Here is a 15,715-nt window from a genome sequence, read left to right as displayed (position 1 = left end):
CACTTGTTGGAAATTTGTGGTAAGGACTATGGGACAAAACTACTGAGGTCATCGGTCCCTAGGCTTACACACTACATAAACTAACTTGCGCTAAGGACAACACACACACCCATGCCCGAAGGAGGACTCGAACCTCCGACGGGGGACCGGCGCGAACCGTGACATGACGCCCTAGACCGCAAGGCTACCCCGCGTGGCCAGTCATTTGTTCTAGATTATTTTGAAATAGAAGAACTCCAGCACAAAGTGGTGCGCGCTGCAGCTCCACACTGTTAAGACAACTGTTATCTTACATCCCTCTCTCAGATCAAAGCGAACAGTTTGAAAGATAACTAGGATAACCCTTCAGAGCATGTGATAGTGTATACCAAGTCTTAGGACACATGATGGGCGCCAAAATACTATATACACACGGTACCAAAAGTGCAAATGGCACCGGATGTGCATCCATAGACCTGACAACACAAGCTTGTGGATGTTATAAATTATCTCAGGAAATTTCTATTATTACGGCAGAGCTAGTAGCCATTTTAGAAGCACTTAACTACGCAGAAAACTGCACTGGCGGCAAATTTATTGTCTGAAACCGATGTCCGAGCAGGAGAGAATATCTTGGAAAACCATTTTACAGAGTGACGCAGTAACCAAGTAGTCAATGAAATTATGCAGCAAGTCAGTAAGCTACAAAATCAGCAAAAAAAAGTAACACTAATCTGGGTCAAAGGCCACATCGGCATCCGCGGCAACGAACAGGTCGATCAACTGGCTAAACAAAGAGCAGGTTCAGGAACTCCATAACATGCGAAGGACTCGCATACGGATTTCATACAAGGACTTAGAGGGACGATGTGTATGAGGTGGGATAAGGAATGGAGCAGACGAGCCAATGACAAATGAAACATCACATGACACTCTGTTATCCCCTCAACGTATTGGTATCTGAAGCACGCGGTGTCAAGAGGTTTTATACAGCCATTGCCCGAATCAAATTCAATCACGGCCGTTTTAAAAAACATTTGCATCGCCTGGGACTGATCGACAACAAGACATGAACCATATAACAGGATGTCCCGAAACGACAGACAGGGTAGATGGGACACTAAACCAGCTGAATGCTATAGGGTACAATGACCCCCACTGCGTTACTGCTCTTTTGGCAACAACAGACGTTAGCGTGTATATATTCATATCCCCACTGTCAAGGAATTAGGAGTTTCTATATAATTAGCCACATCAAAATCTACATCCTAAGAGTATGGCAGAGAGGAGTAGGTCGACAACACACGACTATAGGCGATAGCGACCGCTCCGAGGGAGCAGAGCAGAAACGAAGAACTGCATTGCCTGGAGGACGGACCCCAGTTACGCAATACATGATAAGACAAATCGAACATTTAAGTGACGTGTATTTGTACACAATTAGTTAGTTAAAATAGCACACCTTTTGGTGTCAGTTAAAATAGCACACCTTTTGGTGCAACTGACACTAAGTTACACTTCACACTTAGATAAGCGTAGTGTATACATACCAGTTTTGTAAAATGTACGCTTCTTTTGCTTTAACTGGAATGAAATTTATACGTAGATAATAACCAAAACTGATAGTTGTTACTGATGTGTTTAAACTATGGTTATTTATATGCTCATGAAACCAAAAGCTCAAATATTACCGTGCGAGATGGCGCAGCGGTTAACACACTGGACTCCTATTTGGGAGGACGACGGTTCAGTCCCGAGTCCGGCCATCCTGATTTATTATGTTTTCCGAGATTTTCCTAATCGCTTCAGGCAAATTTCGGGATGGTTTCTTTCTAAGGGCACGGCCGACTTCCTTACCCATCCTTCCCTAACCCGATGGGAACGATGACTTCGCTGTCTTGTCCCCTCCCGCGAGTCAACCAACCAATCAAAATATTGGGGGGAAAAAAAGTAGGCGAGAGCTACTGGCAGAACTGAAGCTGTGAGGATGGTTCGGGTGTCGTACCTAGGTATTTGAGTCGGTAAGAGCATTTCCCGCGACGTTTAAGTTTCTGTGTTAGATTCCCGGTCCTGCAGGCAGTTTTAACCTGCCAGGAGGTTTCAAAACAGCGAACGCAGCGCTGCGGAGTAAAAGATTTATCTGGAATATTAACGCAAATTCGTTAACTTAAAAGCTGAGTCGAACTGTTTGTGATGAATTATTAATGGTTCAAATGGCTCTGAGCACTATGGGACTTAACATCTTAGGTCATCAGTCCCCTAGAACTGAGAACTACTTAAACCTAACTAACCTAAGGACATCACACACATCCATGCCCGAGGCAGGATTCGAACCTGCGACCGGAGCAGTCCCACATGAATTATTAGACAAGCTAATGGATTTTATTTGGCTTCGCTACGAGCATCCGTAAAGTCAATAACATAGTTATGATTTCCATTTGTATGAGTTCGATCTGCATATTTATTGTCAGATAAGTATTGATATAGAGTCATTGACGTAAAAGAGTGATTGTGCTTGTTTTTTTATGGCAGTGAAAGGATGGTGGAAGGAACTAATCAATACTGCGTCAAGCGCGTCCACGAATTTAGCGTACATAATCAGTAGTGATATAATTGATGTAGACAGGACTGGGGGTGGGAGTGGGGCTGAGGGTTAGAATATAATTACGGATATTCTCCCATCATAAGTGCACATTGACAACTCTGTGACGTAGGCCACAGGGCGGAATATTCGTCCCATTATGCAGCATGTTACTGGAGTGTTGTGAAGCCAACAAGATGTACGGTGGGGTCATGTGCAATATGAATAGAGAGAGTACCACTTGATGCGCCAACAGCCAATTACACCATTCTGTCTGTTGTGCCTGGTGAGTGCTTCAGAGGGTGTGTTGAACACTGAGTGAAGATTTACTTGTTAGTGCATGTACGATTATGGCTATACTGCCACCACAGTGCTCATTACAGGTGACGCAAAAAAGGAAATAAATATTAAACGAATAATCGTGAGTAATAGCGTTCCTTTGAAGTAAATTTTTAATGAGAATGCCAGAGCAGTGCCCGAAGGTGGATTGTGTCCCAACATTGTCAGTTACTAGGATAGGAAATAATTGCAGGTTTTGGTGTGGGATAAAGACAGAGATCAAAGATCTCTCTCTCTTTCTCTTTCTCTCTCTCTCTCTCTCTCTCACTCTCACTCTCTCTCTCTCTCTCTCTCCCTCCCTCCCTCCCTCCCTCCCTCCCTCCCTCCCTCTACGCTGATGGCATCATCTAACCGCCTCCGTAGGTGCTCTTCACTGTAACCGCCATCTTGCCTGAGCCACAGCCTTACTTCAGCAGTCTACCTACAGATGCAGTCTACCGTACTCGTTTTCCGGGAATTGTTTGCAGATCTTCTGTGTGTAGAAAATACTTCTCATTCTCTATACTACGTCGTTTTCAATGATTTCATCGCTAAAAATATGCCGAACAAGTTTCCCGTCTAGCCACTCTACAAACTGTTGCTTCAGAGTGAAGTATCCTAGTAAGGCTTTCAACGTCGTTCCTAAGCGTGAGAACCTCCATGATTTAGATATAGAATTATTTTTCTCGTGATCTAAAAAGCACTTAATTTCATGCTCAGTCTCTGCACTATCTTTCAGTATAACGTCTTCACTAGTTCGGTGTACTACAGCTTTTGCAAATAACTGTACTTTTGTGACAGTACAGGTTCCAAACCTTCAGTAGCACATGACATATAATACCTGATTACAAAAGATGTTCGCCGGCCGCTGTGGCCGAGCGGTTCTAGGTGCTTCAGTCCGGAACGGCGCTGCTGCTACGGTCGCAGGTTCGAATCCTGCCTCGGGCATGGATGTGTGTGATGTCCTTAGGTTAGTGAGGTTTAATTAATTCTAAGTCTTGGGGACTGATGATCTCAGATGTTAAGTCTCATAGTGCTGGGAGCCATTTGATTTTGAACAAAAGATGTTTCCAAATACACTACGTGTATTAAGAAAGAGGGAAAGTAGAAGTTGAGGACCAAATCAGAATTCAGGCAGAATGCTTGTATAAAATAGTCTGACGGCATCAGATGTTCAAGGTGAAACCCGTCTGGCGTTTTAAATTGCGTTGATACAAATATTCGTCTACAGTTCCTAGTTACAAAGTAGAAAAATAAAGAAACTGGGTCTTCACTTGCTATTACAAAGTTTACTATGCCAAATCAGCAGCGAATGCCACTTTAAATTAAATGAGATACGTATGAAGTAGTCATGAACTGTGCGGCTGGTCCTGGTGGAGGTTCGAGTCCTCCCTCGGGCGTGGGTGTCTGTGTTTGTCCTTAGGATAATTTAGGTTAAGTAGTGTGTAAGCTTAGAGACTGATGACCTTAGCAGTTAAGTCCCATAAGATTTCACACACACGTATGAAGTAGCGCGAAGAATCTATGAGAAAACACTGGTTCCCAAGCTTTACAGTTAGCTCTAGGACGTCAAATTGTATGATGCGATCTTCAGACGGACGCTGCACATTCGCCGAATGTGAGCCTAAATGGTCTCAAGCCGTTCAACCAGAGATATCCTTCAAATAAAGGCTGCTAGAATTACCATTTTTACCGGTTAGTATAGTGGCATTACGTATGTGCCATCCGTGTGATTCCCTGGTGCTTCATCCACAGGAAAGATACTACAAATAATATGAATCTTCATTAATTTACGTTTCTAGAACTGTGGTGTCAGAAAAAAATGTTTCGCGCGGGTAAAAAACTCCCTGCGCAATAGAGTATGGGCGCACGACTGAATTACTCCAATTTACGAGAAATTAACGGCAAAAGAAAGATATCCGTGTAACCAGATCAGTTTGCCTTTTTGGTAACCATATAAAGAAAAAGGCTGTGATTGTAGAGAGTAACTACCTCAAAAATTTTCCTCGAAATCGCTTGTAAACTTCCAGTCTTAAGAAATAACATGATGAAAGCATGGCAGAGCAAGATTACGTTAAACCATTAAAATTTATATAGGTATTTTTCTCAATATCTGTTACTTCATTCAATATTCTGTGGAGTTTGCACTTCATGATAAATATTTTCATAAAATATAGCGTGTCAATTTAATCATTTTATGTAATTAGTTTCCGAAAATGCTCTACTTTGAAAGAAGGTCTCCAAAAATCTGGTATTTATCACAGGTTCAAAATCTCCCAGTGCACTCGTAATGAAGCGTATGTTCCCAAGGTTTTGCTCAGCAAACAACAATATCATCCATAAATAAATCACACTCTCACATTTGTACTTTCAATTTCAGTAACTATTTTTTCATGCACACATATCTGTGTTTTGATGAAATATGGCAACACACCTAACAGGTACAACGCTGTTGCATCACAACATCATCATGACAAAACAATCACAAGTTACGCTGAGGGATATCAGGACTATCTCAGTGCTGCGTTTCCTTAGTGAAGTTAGTTTTAGATCCAGATTCGTGGATTCGTCGCAAATACAAAAGTTGTACAATATTCCAAATGGTATAAGTTTCTTACCTGGGTGATTGGGTAACGTAACACACCAAATAGCTACCAATAAGCCACAAAAGCGAATGATTTTGGGCACATTAAGTTGTTAGCACTATCTGCGGCTTCAACAACGGAAGTGACTACAATAATTATAGAGTCAGCACGGAAATGTTGACCAGTTATGGAAACTTATCCATGATGGAAATAAGAGCAACAAGAGCATCAAATCAACTAGTCACACTGTACCCAAAAAACTCTAAAATTTCGTCCTTAACGTGTGTGGAACATCAGACTGAGCTCGATAGTGTATAGGCCAACAGTGAAATTAGTTGTTAATAGTAACGTGCAGTTCTTCTTTTTTATTTTTAGAAGACTTTAATTTGCATTCGAAAGAAAAGCTATTTATGTTTTTCTCTTAACGACTGTGGGTGACAATGAACAAGTGTTTCTGTTTCTATTAAAAGGAAAATTGAGATCGTGAGTGGTATTTTACTACTGACAGAACAAATCGAGCTTTGGTTCAAATATTGTTTAATTTGTTAATATAATGTTTCGGTCACGTTAGTTAGATTGATTATATCATTATAAATGTCATTATCTCCACTTCACAGCGCCGAAGATGACTCGAACTGAAATGTTCAACTATAACAATATTTTATAGTTAATAAAGTTTTTTCTCTTCTTTCGATAGTCATTAAGCTGTATAATAACTTGAAATTTATTTTTCGTTAAATGTCAACAATGACAACTTTACTAGCGGCAAGACTCTACTTAAGCCGTATCCGAAATGGACTGAATTGATAATTTCCACAATGAGTTAAAACGTATCAGTTTCTCAGCTCTGTTGTGAAATTAAAAATTTGCTAATTACTGGTTAAAGTAATTTTGTTTGAGGAATGCATCAGTCGTGTTGAATAATTATAGGTCCGTCAATAGGAAACGGTTATGTTACGTAACATCTCAAAAATGTAACGCAGAAGAGAAAAAACTTTTTATGAGTCTGATATCTCAAGATGGGAGCGCTACAAGCTGTGTCCAGCGCGAAAGTGCAGCAGGGTAGCTGAGCAGGGGTAGCGGACTCACCGTTGGCAACGGTCCGGGTCGGGCGCCAGCAGCCATGTGGTGCACGCCGGCCGACTGCCAGCCGCACCGCTTCGGCCGCGCTCGGCTCTGCCCGCCGCCCCATCGAACCCGAGACTTCACTACTTCCCCCACCATCCGTCTCCTGTCAGGGGTGGGGGTGAGGGTGAGGGCGGGTGGGGGAGGCGGAGGGGATGGGGCGGCAGCAGCATCGAGACAGTCTGGCTCTAAATCAGTGTCAAGCTGACAGTCCACCATGCGGCGCTCACAGAATTTCAGAGTTCACTTGCCTCAAACTGCCGTCGCGCAGGAAAACCAGTTACTGAAAATTAAAATCTGGGAAAAGAGGCAGCCTGCTGCTCGCATGAAGGGTCACCTTAAAATATGACATTTCAAAACACACAGTCACACACAACCCATACAAAATATCACAGTGGAACATCGCTTAACGTGAGTACAGTGGGAAGTCTATAGAGCACTAGTAGCTCGAATTAATCTGCATGGACGTGCATCTCCCGATTCTACGATGTCATTTACTGCGTACTGCAGGAGAACTGAGTGTATTCCATGGCGGTTCACTAACGACAGTGTACAGAGCAATGTAATCCAGGTTTACATCTACGCCTACATCGATAATCTGCAAATCACTTCCAGCTTATTCACAGTTGAAGTGTGGGGAATAAATTGCTTGTACTTCTTTTTGAGAGCAGTTATTTCCTTAGCCGGCCGGGGTGGCCGACCGCTACGGTCGCAGGTTCGAATCCTGCCTCGGGCATGGATGCGTGTGATGTCCTTAGGTTAGTTAGGTTTAAGCCGTTCAAAAGTTGTAGGGGACTGATGACCTCAGAAGTTAACTCCCATAGTGCTCAGAGCCATTTGAACCATTTTTAGTTATTTCCTTGACTTTATCTGCACGATCCCTGTAGGATAGAAATGTAGACTGCAGAAGAATATTCGTAGCTTCGACCGTGAAAGAACGTTCTTGAAGTTTTCTAAGCAGGAGCTCGCGGTATGTACGGCGTGTTTCAAGTTGCAATTTTTTAGCACTTCTGGTAGACTTTCTCGCCAGTCAGAAAAGCCTGTGACCATTAGCATCGTCCTTATTAGTATAAGCTCAAAAACCCTGTTAGTTCAACATGCTTTAGTAGTCTTAACAATCTGCAGTTCCCCATTATCCTAGCAATGAATCAGGTCCTACAATGTGTCTTACTTACATCATACCTCTCCGCGATTTTACTCCGAAATAGTTGTATGCTGACTGATTCCATTTGTGACTCATTAGACCTGTAGTGAAAGGATACCGCGCATTTCCACTTCTGTATATTAAGAGCTAGTTGAGATTTCTTGCACCATGTGTACATTTTGTTGACATTATGTATATAAAGCAATGTTCCTTGGCGTGAATACGGTGACAGGGTTATGCAGGGCGTACTATCATTATAGCAAGTAATCTACCAGTTCGTTGCTGGAACTCCTGAATAACTGGGCGTTAAACACCTACTGTAGCTGCCGTGTGCCCACACCAACATATCGTCAGCATCATCCTAAATAATTAGAGCTTCTTCTTTTGGAAACAAGGTAATTTAGAGACTGCTACGTTGTATAATTCCTCACATCTCAGTCATGTAGATCACATCTGTGTACCAGAAGCAAAACTGCTTCTTTGCCTTATCAGCCACATTCTCGTTATTTAAGCCCCATTTTCCCGAAAATGAGTCCAGTATCTCAAACGCAGTCTCGTCTCGCACGATAATGGAAGGTAAATTTTCAAGAGTAATTACTTAATCTTAAGTTCGCCATCAGTTCCAGGTGACTACTGGCTATATGGGTACCTGAATGTCTCTCTCTGTCTGACCTCATTCTGTATAGTGTCATAAAAAGTCACTATTTTATTCATAAAAGAGAATAATTTGATCATACAACTATTAAGGACTATTCTAGGACTCTCTTTCTAACGTAAAGTTTCAGTCTCTTATTATCTGTGCAGCTAGTTGGCATATAAACGTCTACTATTGTGGTAGGTATGGGCTTCGTGCCTATCTTGCCTTCAGTAATGCATTCACTATGCTATTCATGGTAGCTTATCCGCATTTTATTATCTGTAGGTAATCAGCGGTCCAGAGAAACAAAGAGTAGAAAATACCACAAACAGCACTTGTAGAAAACACTTTTCTTGTTTTTTAATTTGAGGGTAGCTTACTCATTTCGGAAAATATTTATTTCTTCAGTTTGCACAGATGGAACATGGCATTAAACCATCATGAGAAAAAGATAAGTCGATTGAGGCTAATTTAAGTAGAATGTGTTGTTGTCGTGGTCTTCAGTCAAAAGACTAGTTTCAGGCAGCTGTCCATGCTACTCTATATTGTGCAAGACTCTTCATCTCCAGTAACTACTGCAATCTATACTGAAGAGCCGAAGAAACTCGTACATGTACCTAATATCGTGTAGGGCCCCCGTGAATACGCAGAAGTGCGGCAAAACAACGTGGCATGGACTCGACTTATGTCTGAAGTAGTGCTGGAGGGAACTGACACCAAGAATCCTGCAGGGCTGTCTATAAGTCCGTAAGAGTACGAGAGGGTGGAGACCTCTTCCGAACAGCACGTTGCAAAGCATCCCAGATATGTTCAATAATGTTCATGTCTGGAGAGTCTGGTGGCCAGCGGAAGCGTTTAAACTCACAAGATTGTTACTCGAGGCACTCTGTAGCAGTCCTGGACGTGTGGGGTGTCGCATTTTCCTGCTGGTATTGCCCAAGTCCGTCGGAATGCACAATGGACATGAATGGATGCAGGTTATCAGAAAGAATGCTTTCGTACGTGTCACCTGTCAGAGTCGTATCTAGACACACCAGACGTCCGATATCACTCACACTGCACACGCCCCACACCATTACAGAGCCTCCATCAGCTTGAACACACCCCTACTGGCATGCAGGATCCATGGAATCATGAGGCTGTCTCCATACCCGTACACTTCCATCCGCTCGATACAATTCGTCCGACCACGCGACGTGTTTCCAATCATCAACAGTCCAATGTCGGTGTTGACGGGCCCAGGCGAGGCGTAAAGCTCATATCGATGATGTTTCGTTGAATGGTTCGCTCGCTGACACTTGTTGATACCGAGCGAGGTGGCGCAGTGGTTAGAACACTGGACTCGCATTCGGGAGGACGACGGTTCAATCCCGCGTCCGGCCGTCCTGATTTAGGTTTTCCGTGATTTCCCTAAATCGCTTCAGGCAAATGCCAGGATGGTTCCTTTGAAAGGGCACGGCCGACTTCCTTCCCCATCCTTCCCTAATCCTATGAGACTGATGACCTCACTGTCTGGTCTCCTTCCCCAAACAACCCAACCAACACTTGTTGATGGCCCAGCATTGAAATCTGCAGCAATTTGCGGAAGAGTTGCACTTCTGTCAAGCTGAACGATTCTCTTCAGTTGTCGTTGTACCAGTTCTAGTAGGATCTTTCTCCTGCCGCAGTGATGTCGGAGATTTGCTAGTTTAGGGGATTCCTGATATTCACGGTACACTCGTGCAATGGTCGTATGGGAAAATCCCAATTTCATCGCTACCTTGGAGACGCTGTGTCCTATCGCTCCTGCGCCGACTATAACACCACGTTCAAACTCACTTAAACCTTGATAACCTGCCATTGTGGCAGCAGTAGCCGATGTAACAATTGTGCCAGACATTTGTTGTCTTGTATAGGCGTTGCCGACCGCAGCGCCGTATTCTGCTTGTTTACATATCTCTGTATTTGCATACGCATGCCTATAACAGTTTCTTTGGCGCTTCAGTGTATATCCTTCTGAATCTGCTTGCTGTATTCATCTCTTAGTATCCCTCTTTTTTACCCCTTCCACACTTACCTCCAGTACTAAACTGGTGTTCCCTTGATATCTCAGAATATGTCCTACCAACCGATCTCTTCTTCTAGACACTTTCTGCCACAAACCTCTTTTCTCCACAATTCTGTTCAGTACCCCCTCATTACTTACGTGATCTACCGATCTGAGCTTCAGCATTCTTCCGTAGCACGACTTCTGAAAAGCTTCTTTTTTCTTCTTGTCTAAACTGTTTATCGTCCGGGTTTCACATCCATACATGGCTGCACTCCACACAAATACTTTGAGAAAATACTTCGTAACACTTAAATCTATATTCGATGTTATTAAATTTGTATTCGTTAGAAAGGTTTTTCTAGCCATTGCCAGCCTACGTTTTATATCCTCTCTACTACAGTTATTTTAGTGCCGAAAAAGCAAAACTCATCTCCAAATGTTCAAATGTGTGTGAAATCTTATGGGACTTAACTGCTAAGGTCATCAGTCCCTAAGCTTACACACTACTTAGCCTAAATTGTCCTAATGACGAACACACACACCCATGCCCGAGGGAGGACTCGAACCTCCGCCGGGACCAGCCGCACAGTCCATGACTGCAGCACCCTAGACCGCTCGGCTAATCCTACGCGGCAAAACTCATCTGCTAATTTAAGTATCTCGTTTCCTAATCTAATTCCCTCAGCATCACCATATTTAATTCGACTACATTCCATTATCCTTGTTTTGCTTTTCTTGATAATTATCTTGTATCCTCCTTTCAAGACCCTGTCCATTCCGTTCAACTGCTCTTCCAAATCCTTTGTTGACCTAGAGAGAATTACAATGTCATCGGAAAACCTCAAAGTTTTTATTTCTTCTTCCTGAACTCCAAATTTTTCTTTTGTTTCCTTTGCCGCTTGTTCAGTGTACATATTGAATAACATATGGGATAGGCTACAACCCTGGATCACTCCATTTTCAACTGCTGCCTCCATTTCATGCCCCTAGACTCTTATAACTGCCCTCTTTTTTCTGTACAAGTTGTAAATAGCCTTTCGCTTCTTATATTTTACCCCTGCTACCCTCAGAATTTCAAAGAGAGTATGCTGGTCAACATTGTTAAAAGCTTTCTCTAGTCGTAAATCTATAGATGCCATAAACATAGGTTTGCGTTTCCTTAACCTATCTTACATAAGTCGTAGAGTCAGTATGTTCCTAGATGTCTCAGGAATCCAAACTGGTTTTCCTCGAGGTCGACTTCTTCCAGTTCTTCCATTCTTCTGTAGACAATTCGTGTTAGTATTTTGCAGCAACGTATTATTAAACTGATAGTTCGGTAAAATTCACCCCTGTCAGCACCAACTTTCTTTATAATTGGAATTATTATTATTATTATTATTATTATTATTATTATTATTATTAATTCCTAAGGGACCAAACTGCTGAGGTCACCAGTCCCTAGACTTATACACTACTTAAATTAATTTAAACTAACTTATGCTAAGAACAACACACACACCCATGCCCGAGGGAGGACTCGAACCTCCGGCGGGAGGGGCCGCGCAATCCGTGACATGGCGCTTCAAACCGCACGGCCACTCCGCGCGGCTGGAATTATTACATTCTTTTGAAATCTGAGGGTATTTCGCCTGTTTCATACATCTTGCCCACGAGACAGAAGAGTTTTGTCATGGCTGCCACTCCCAAGGCTATCAGTAGTTCTGACGGAATGTCATCTATTCCTGGGGCCTTGTTTCGGCTTAGATCTCTCAGGGCTCTGTAAAATTCTTCTCACAGTGTCATATCTCCCATCTCATCTTCATCTACGTCGTATTTCATTTCTATAATTATGGCCTCAAGTACATCACCCTTGTATAGACCCGGCCTCAAGTACATCACCCTTGTATAGACCCTCCATGTATTCCTTTCACCTTTCAGCTTTCCCTACTTTGCTCGTAACTGGCTTTTCATCTGAGCTCTTGGTATTCATACAAGTGGTTCCCTTTCCTCCAAAGATCTCTGTAATTTTTCTGTAGGTTGTATCTATTTTTTCCATAGTGATACATGCTTCCAAATCTTTACATTTGTCCTCTAGCCATTCCTGCTTATTTATTCTCCACTTCCTGTCAATATCATTTTTAGACGTTTGTATTTCCTTTCGCATGCTTCATTTACTGTCTTTTCATATTTTCTCCTTTTGTCAGTTAAATTCTGTATCTCTTGTGTTACCCAAGGGTTTTTACTTGGCCTCGTCTTTTTCGCTATTTCATCGCTCAAAGCTAGTCACTTTTATTCTACTGTATTCCTTTCCCCCGTTCCTGTCAGTGCTTTCCTAATGCTCCCTCTGAAACTCTCAACAACCTCTGGTTATTTTATTTTATCCAGGTCCCTTCTCCTTAGTTTTCTACCTTTCTGAAATTTCTTCAGTTTTAATCTACAGCCCATAGCCATTGAACTATGGTCAGAGTCCACATCTGCCCCTGGAAATGTCTTCCAATTTAAAATCTATTTTCGAAACCTCTGTCTTAGCAATATATAATCAATCTGAAACCTTTCGATGTCTCCAGGTCTCTTCCATGTATACAGCCTTCTTTCATGATTGTTAAACCAAGTGCTAGCTATGATTAAATTATGCTCTGTGCAAAATTCTACCAGGCGGCTTCCTATTCCATTCCTTTCCCCCAGGACATATTCACCTACTATTTTTCCTTCTCTTCCTTGTCCTACGACCGAATTATAGTCCTCCATCACTATTAATTTTCATCTCTCTCAACTATCTGCATAATTTTTTTATCTCATCACACAGTTTTTCAGTCTCTTATTATCTGTGCAGCTAGTTGGCATATAAACGTCTACTACTGTGGTAGGTATGGGCTTCGTGCCTATCTTGCCTTCAGTAATGCATTCACTATGCTATTCATGGTAGCTTATCCGTATTTCTGTTTTCTTATTCATTATTATACCTACACCTGTATTACCCCTATTTGATTTTGTATTTATAACTCTGTATTCACCCGGCCATAAGTCCTGTCTCTCCTGCCACTGAACTTCACTAATTCCCACTGTATCTAACTTTAATGTAGTAGAATGTAATGAACAAAATTTCTTTTGACTAGATGAGTGTAAAATAAAAACGACAAACCAAATGAGGGGAACAGTAACAACTGGAGTATTTACCAGCTGAAAGCAGGGTACAATTGGAAATTTGTTGTAAGTTTCTATGGGACCAAACTGCTGAGGTCATCGGTCCATAGGCTTACACACTACTTAATCTAACTTAAACTAACTTACGCTAAGGACAAAACACGCACCCTTGCCCGAGGGTGGACTCGAAACTTCGAGGAGGGAAGCCGCGCGAGCCGTGGCAACGCGCCTTTTTTTTCTTTTTTTTTTAAAGGAGGTGGGGGAGGGCGGGGAAGGCAGAGCGATCAGGGGTCATAACCCGAGGCCTGGTCGCAGTGTCCCCCTCGTCCGTCAAGGAATCAGGGATGGGAAGGGGAAATCTTTTCTGGGAATTATTATTTATTTATTTTTATTTACTGTTTTTAATACATTCTTAATGTGGTTTTACTTTATACCACAACAAAAATAAATGTATCTAGCACCGCATCGTGCTCTGAGAAAAAGAAAACATTATCTCGGCACGTTCCTACACCGAGGTAATGTATATGGGGAAAACGAAAAAAAAAAAGTTCTTCATACAGGATGCAGAAGGGTGTGTCGCTACTCTCCTTAGGCTTCATCATCCAGGTACGTCTTCACGTATATCATGTTGTTCCACCGAGAATCGAACTTAGTCATGTCAGCTCACTCAATGGGTATCTTCTCCTACCTGTTGATGATCCAGCTGCGTGGAGGGTCGCGTAGGGCACTCCCTAACTAATTAGAAAAATATTGTCTGTATTTTGGGTTCCGTACGATCTTGCAATGACGTTCTTGTAGGTAGTTCCAAAAGTCTAATACATCTTTAGGTCCATCGTGAAATAAGTAGTGTACCGCATGCGCACGGATCCACGTGACAGCGTTGGTCTTGGCGCGCGGGAAATACTGTTGATCCGGAAATAGTAGAAACCGAGGTGTAATGTGTTCCGGAGTCACTCGTAGAAAGTACGACAAAATTTGTCGCACCAAGCGCCATACGTCTTCTGCCGCGCCACATGTGAGACGGTGTTCGTCCGTGTCTGGTATCCCGCAGTCTACGCAGAGAGGCGATTCCGCCATGTTTATCTTGTGGAGCCGTCATCGGGTGATCTGTTTACCATTGACTGTGATGTACCATGTGGACCGGACGGCTGTATCCAGTGGAATCGCGTGAATCGTCTTCCACACCACCTTCCAATTAACCTGAGGGCTTTTGGTCTCCACGATGTTTGGTGGGCGCCTCTGCTGTAGGACATGATATATATCCCACGCCGACGCCTGTTTCGTCGGTGGTACTGCGATACGGACATAGCTGTGTTCAATGTAAAAGTTCCCGAAGTAGTATAAGGGTGGGGCTATGTCTTGCGTCGTCAGTGGGGGCATAATGGAGGGCGGAGCTAAGGACTCCAACAGCAAACCTGTCAAACTTTCCGGGTGGTGGCGCCACAGCTTGATATGTGAGCTGACATACAGGGCCACAGCTCTGTCGTGGACATGGACTAGACCAAGACCTCCCCTTTCTGGGGGAAGGGTCAGTGACTCATAACTGACTTTGAAGAGCATGCCTGTACTGACGTAGGCTCCGAATGCCGCTAATAGACGGCGAGCCATCAGTAACGGCATTGGGAGAACACGCGCTATGTGTGGAAGGCGCGATGCGAGGTAAACATTGACGAAGTGTGTCCTTTGGAGAATGTCGAGGGTCCGCAGACGAAGGTGGAAGATCTGGACCCGAATTTGTTGTAATAAGCGGCGGTAGTTAAGAGCCGCGGTGCGCCGTATGTCGTCGTGAAACTCTATTCCGAGACATTTGATAGTGCCACGAAGCTGTAGGGGTTCGACACACGCTGGGGTCAACCCGTCTCCCATGGCCATGGCGACCGATTTAGCGACGTTGAGACAGCTGCCGGAAGCCACACCGTACGTGGTAATCCATTCTAGTGCTCTGTTGACATCGTCGCGATTACGGAACACGAGAACCAGGTCGTCTGCATATGCTGTACAGCGAAATGTGACGTCACGTAGGGTAAGACCGGTGAGGCGTTGACGGAGACCACAGAGGAGCGGTTCCAGTGCCAGAGCATATAGTAACGTCGACAAGGGGCAGCCTTGACGGACGGAGCGGACAATCGGGAGGGACTGCGAGAGACGCCCGTTAACGAGCACTTTGGAAGTCGCCCCACGGAGGAGGCGC

The 15,715-nt window shown here is 43.4% G+C and overlaps 1 protein-coding gene across 1 annotated transcript in view; it reads right to left on the bottom strand.

The window, feature by feature from the left end:
• Window positions 1-6,807, bottom strand: part of LOC126470890 (translation initiation factor IF-2-like) — a 174,091-nt gene extending 167,284 nt beyond the window's left edge. The window contains exon 1 of the mRNA XM_050098914.1: window positions 6,553-6,807. Coding sequence (XP_049954871.1) covers window positions 6,553-6,807 — 255 coding nt within the window. The remainder of the gene's footprint in view (window positions 1-6,552) is intronic.
• Window positions 6,808-15,715: the final 8,908 nt, after the last annotated feature.

The sequence above is a fragment of the Schistocerca serialis genome, chromosome 3 (genome assembly GCF_023864345.2).
Source record: "Schistocerca serialis cubense isolate TAMUIC-IGC-003099 chromosome 3, iqSchSeri2.2, whole genome shotgun sequence".
In the NCBI taxonomy this organism is placed as follows: Eukaryota; Metazoa; Arthropoda; class Insecta; order Orthoptera; family Acrididae; genus Schistocerca; species Schistocerca serialis.
Note: the sequence above shows the minus strand (reverse complement) of the source record. Positions and strands in the feature narration are given on the sequence as shown.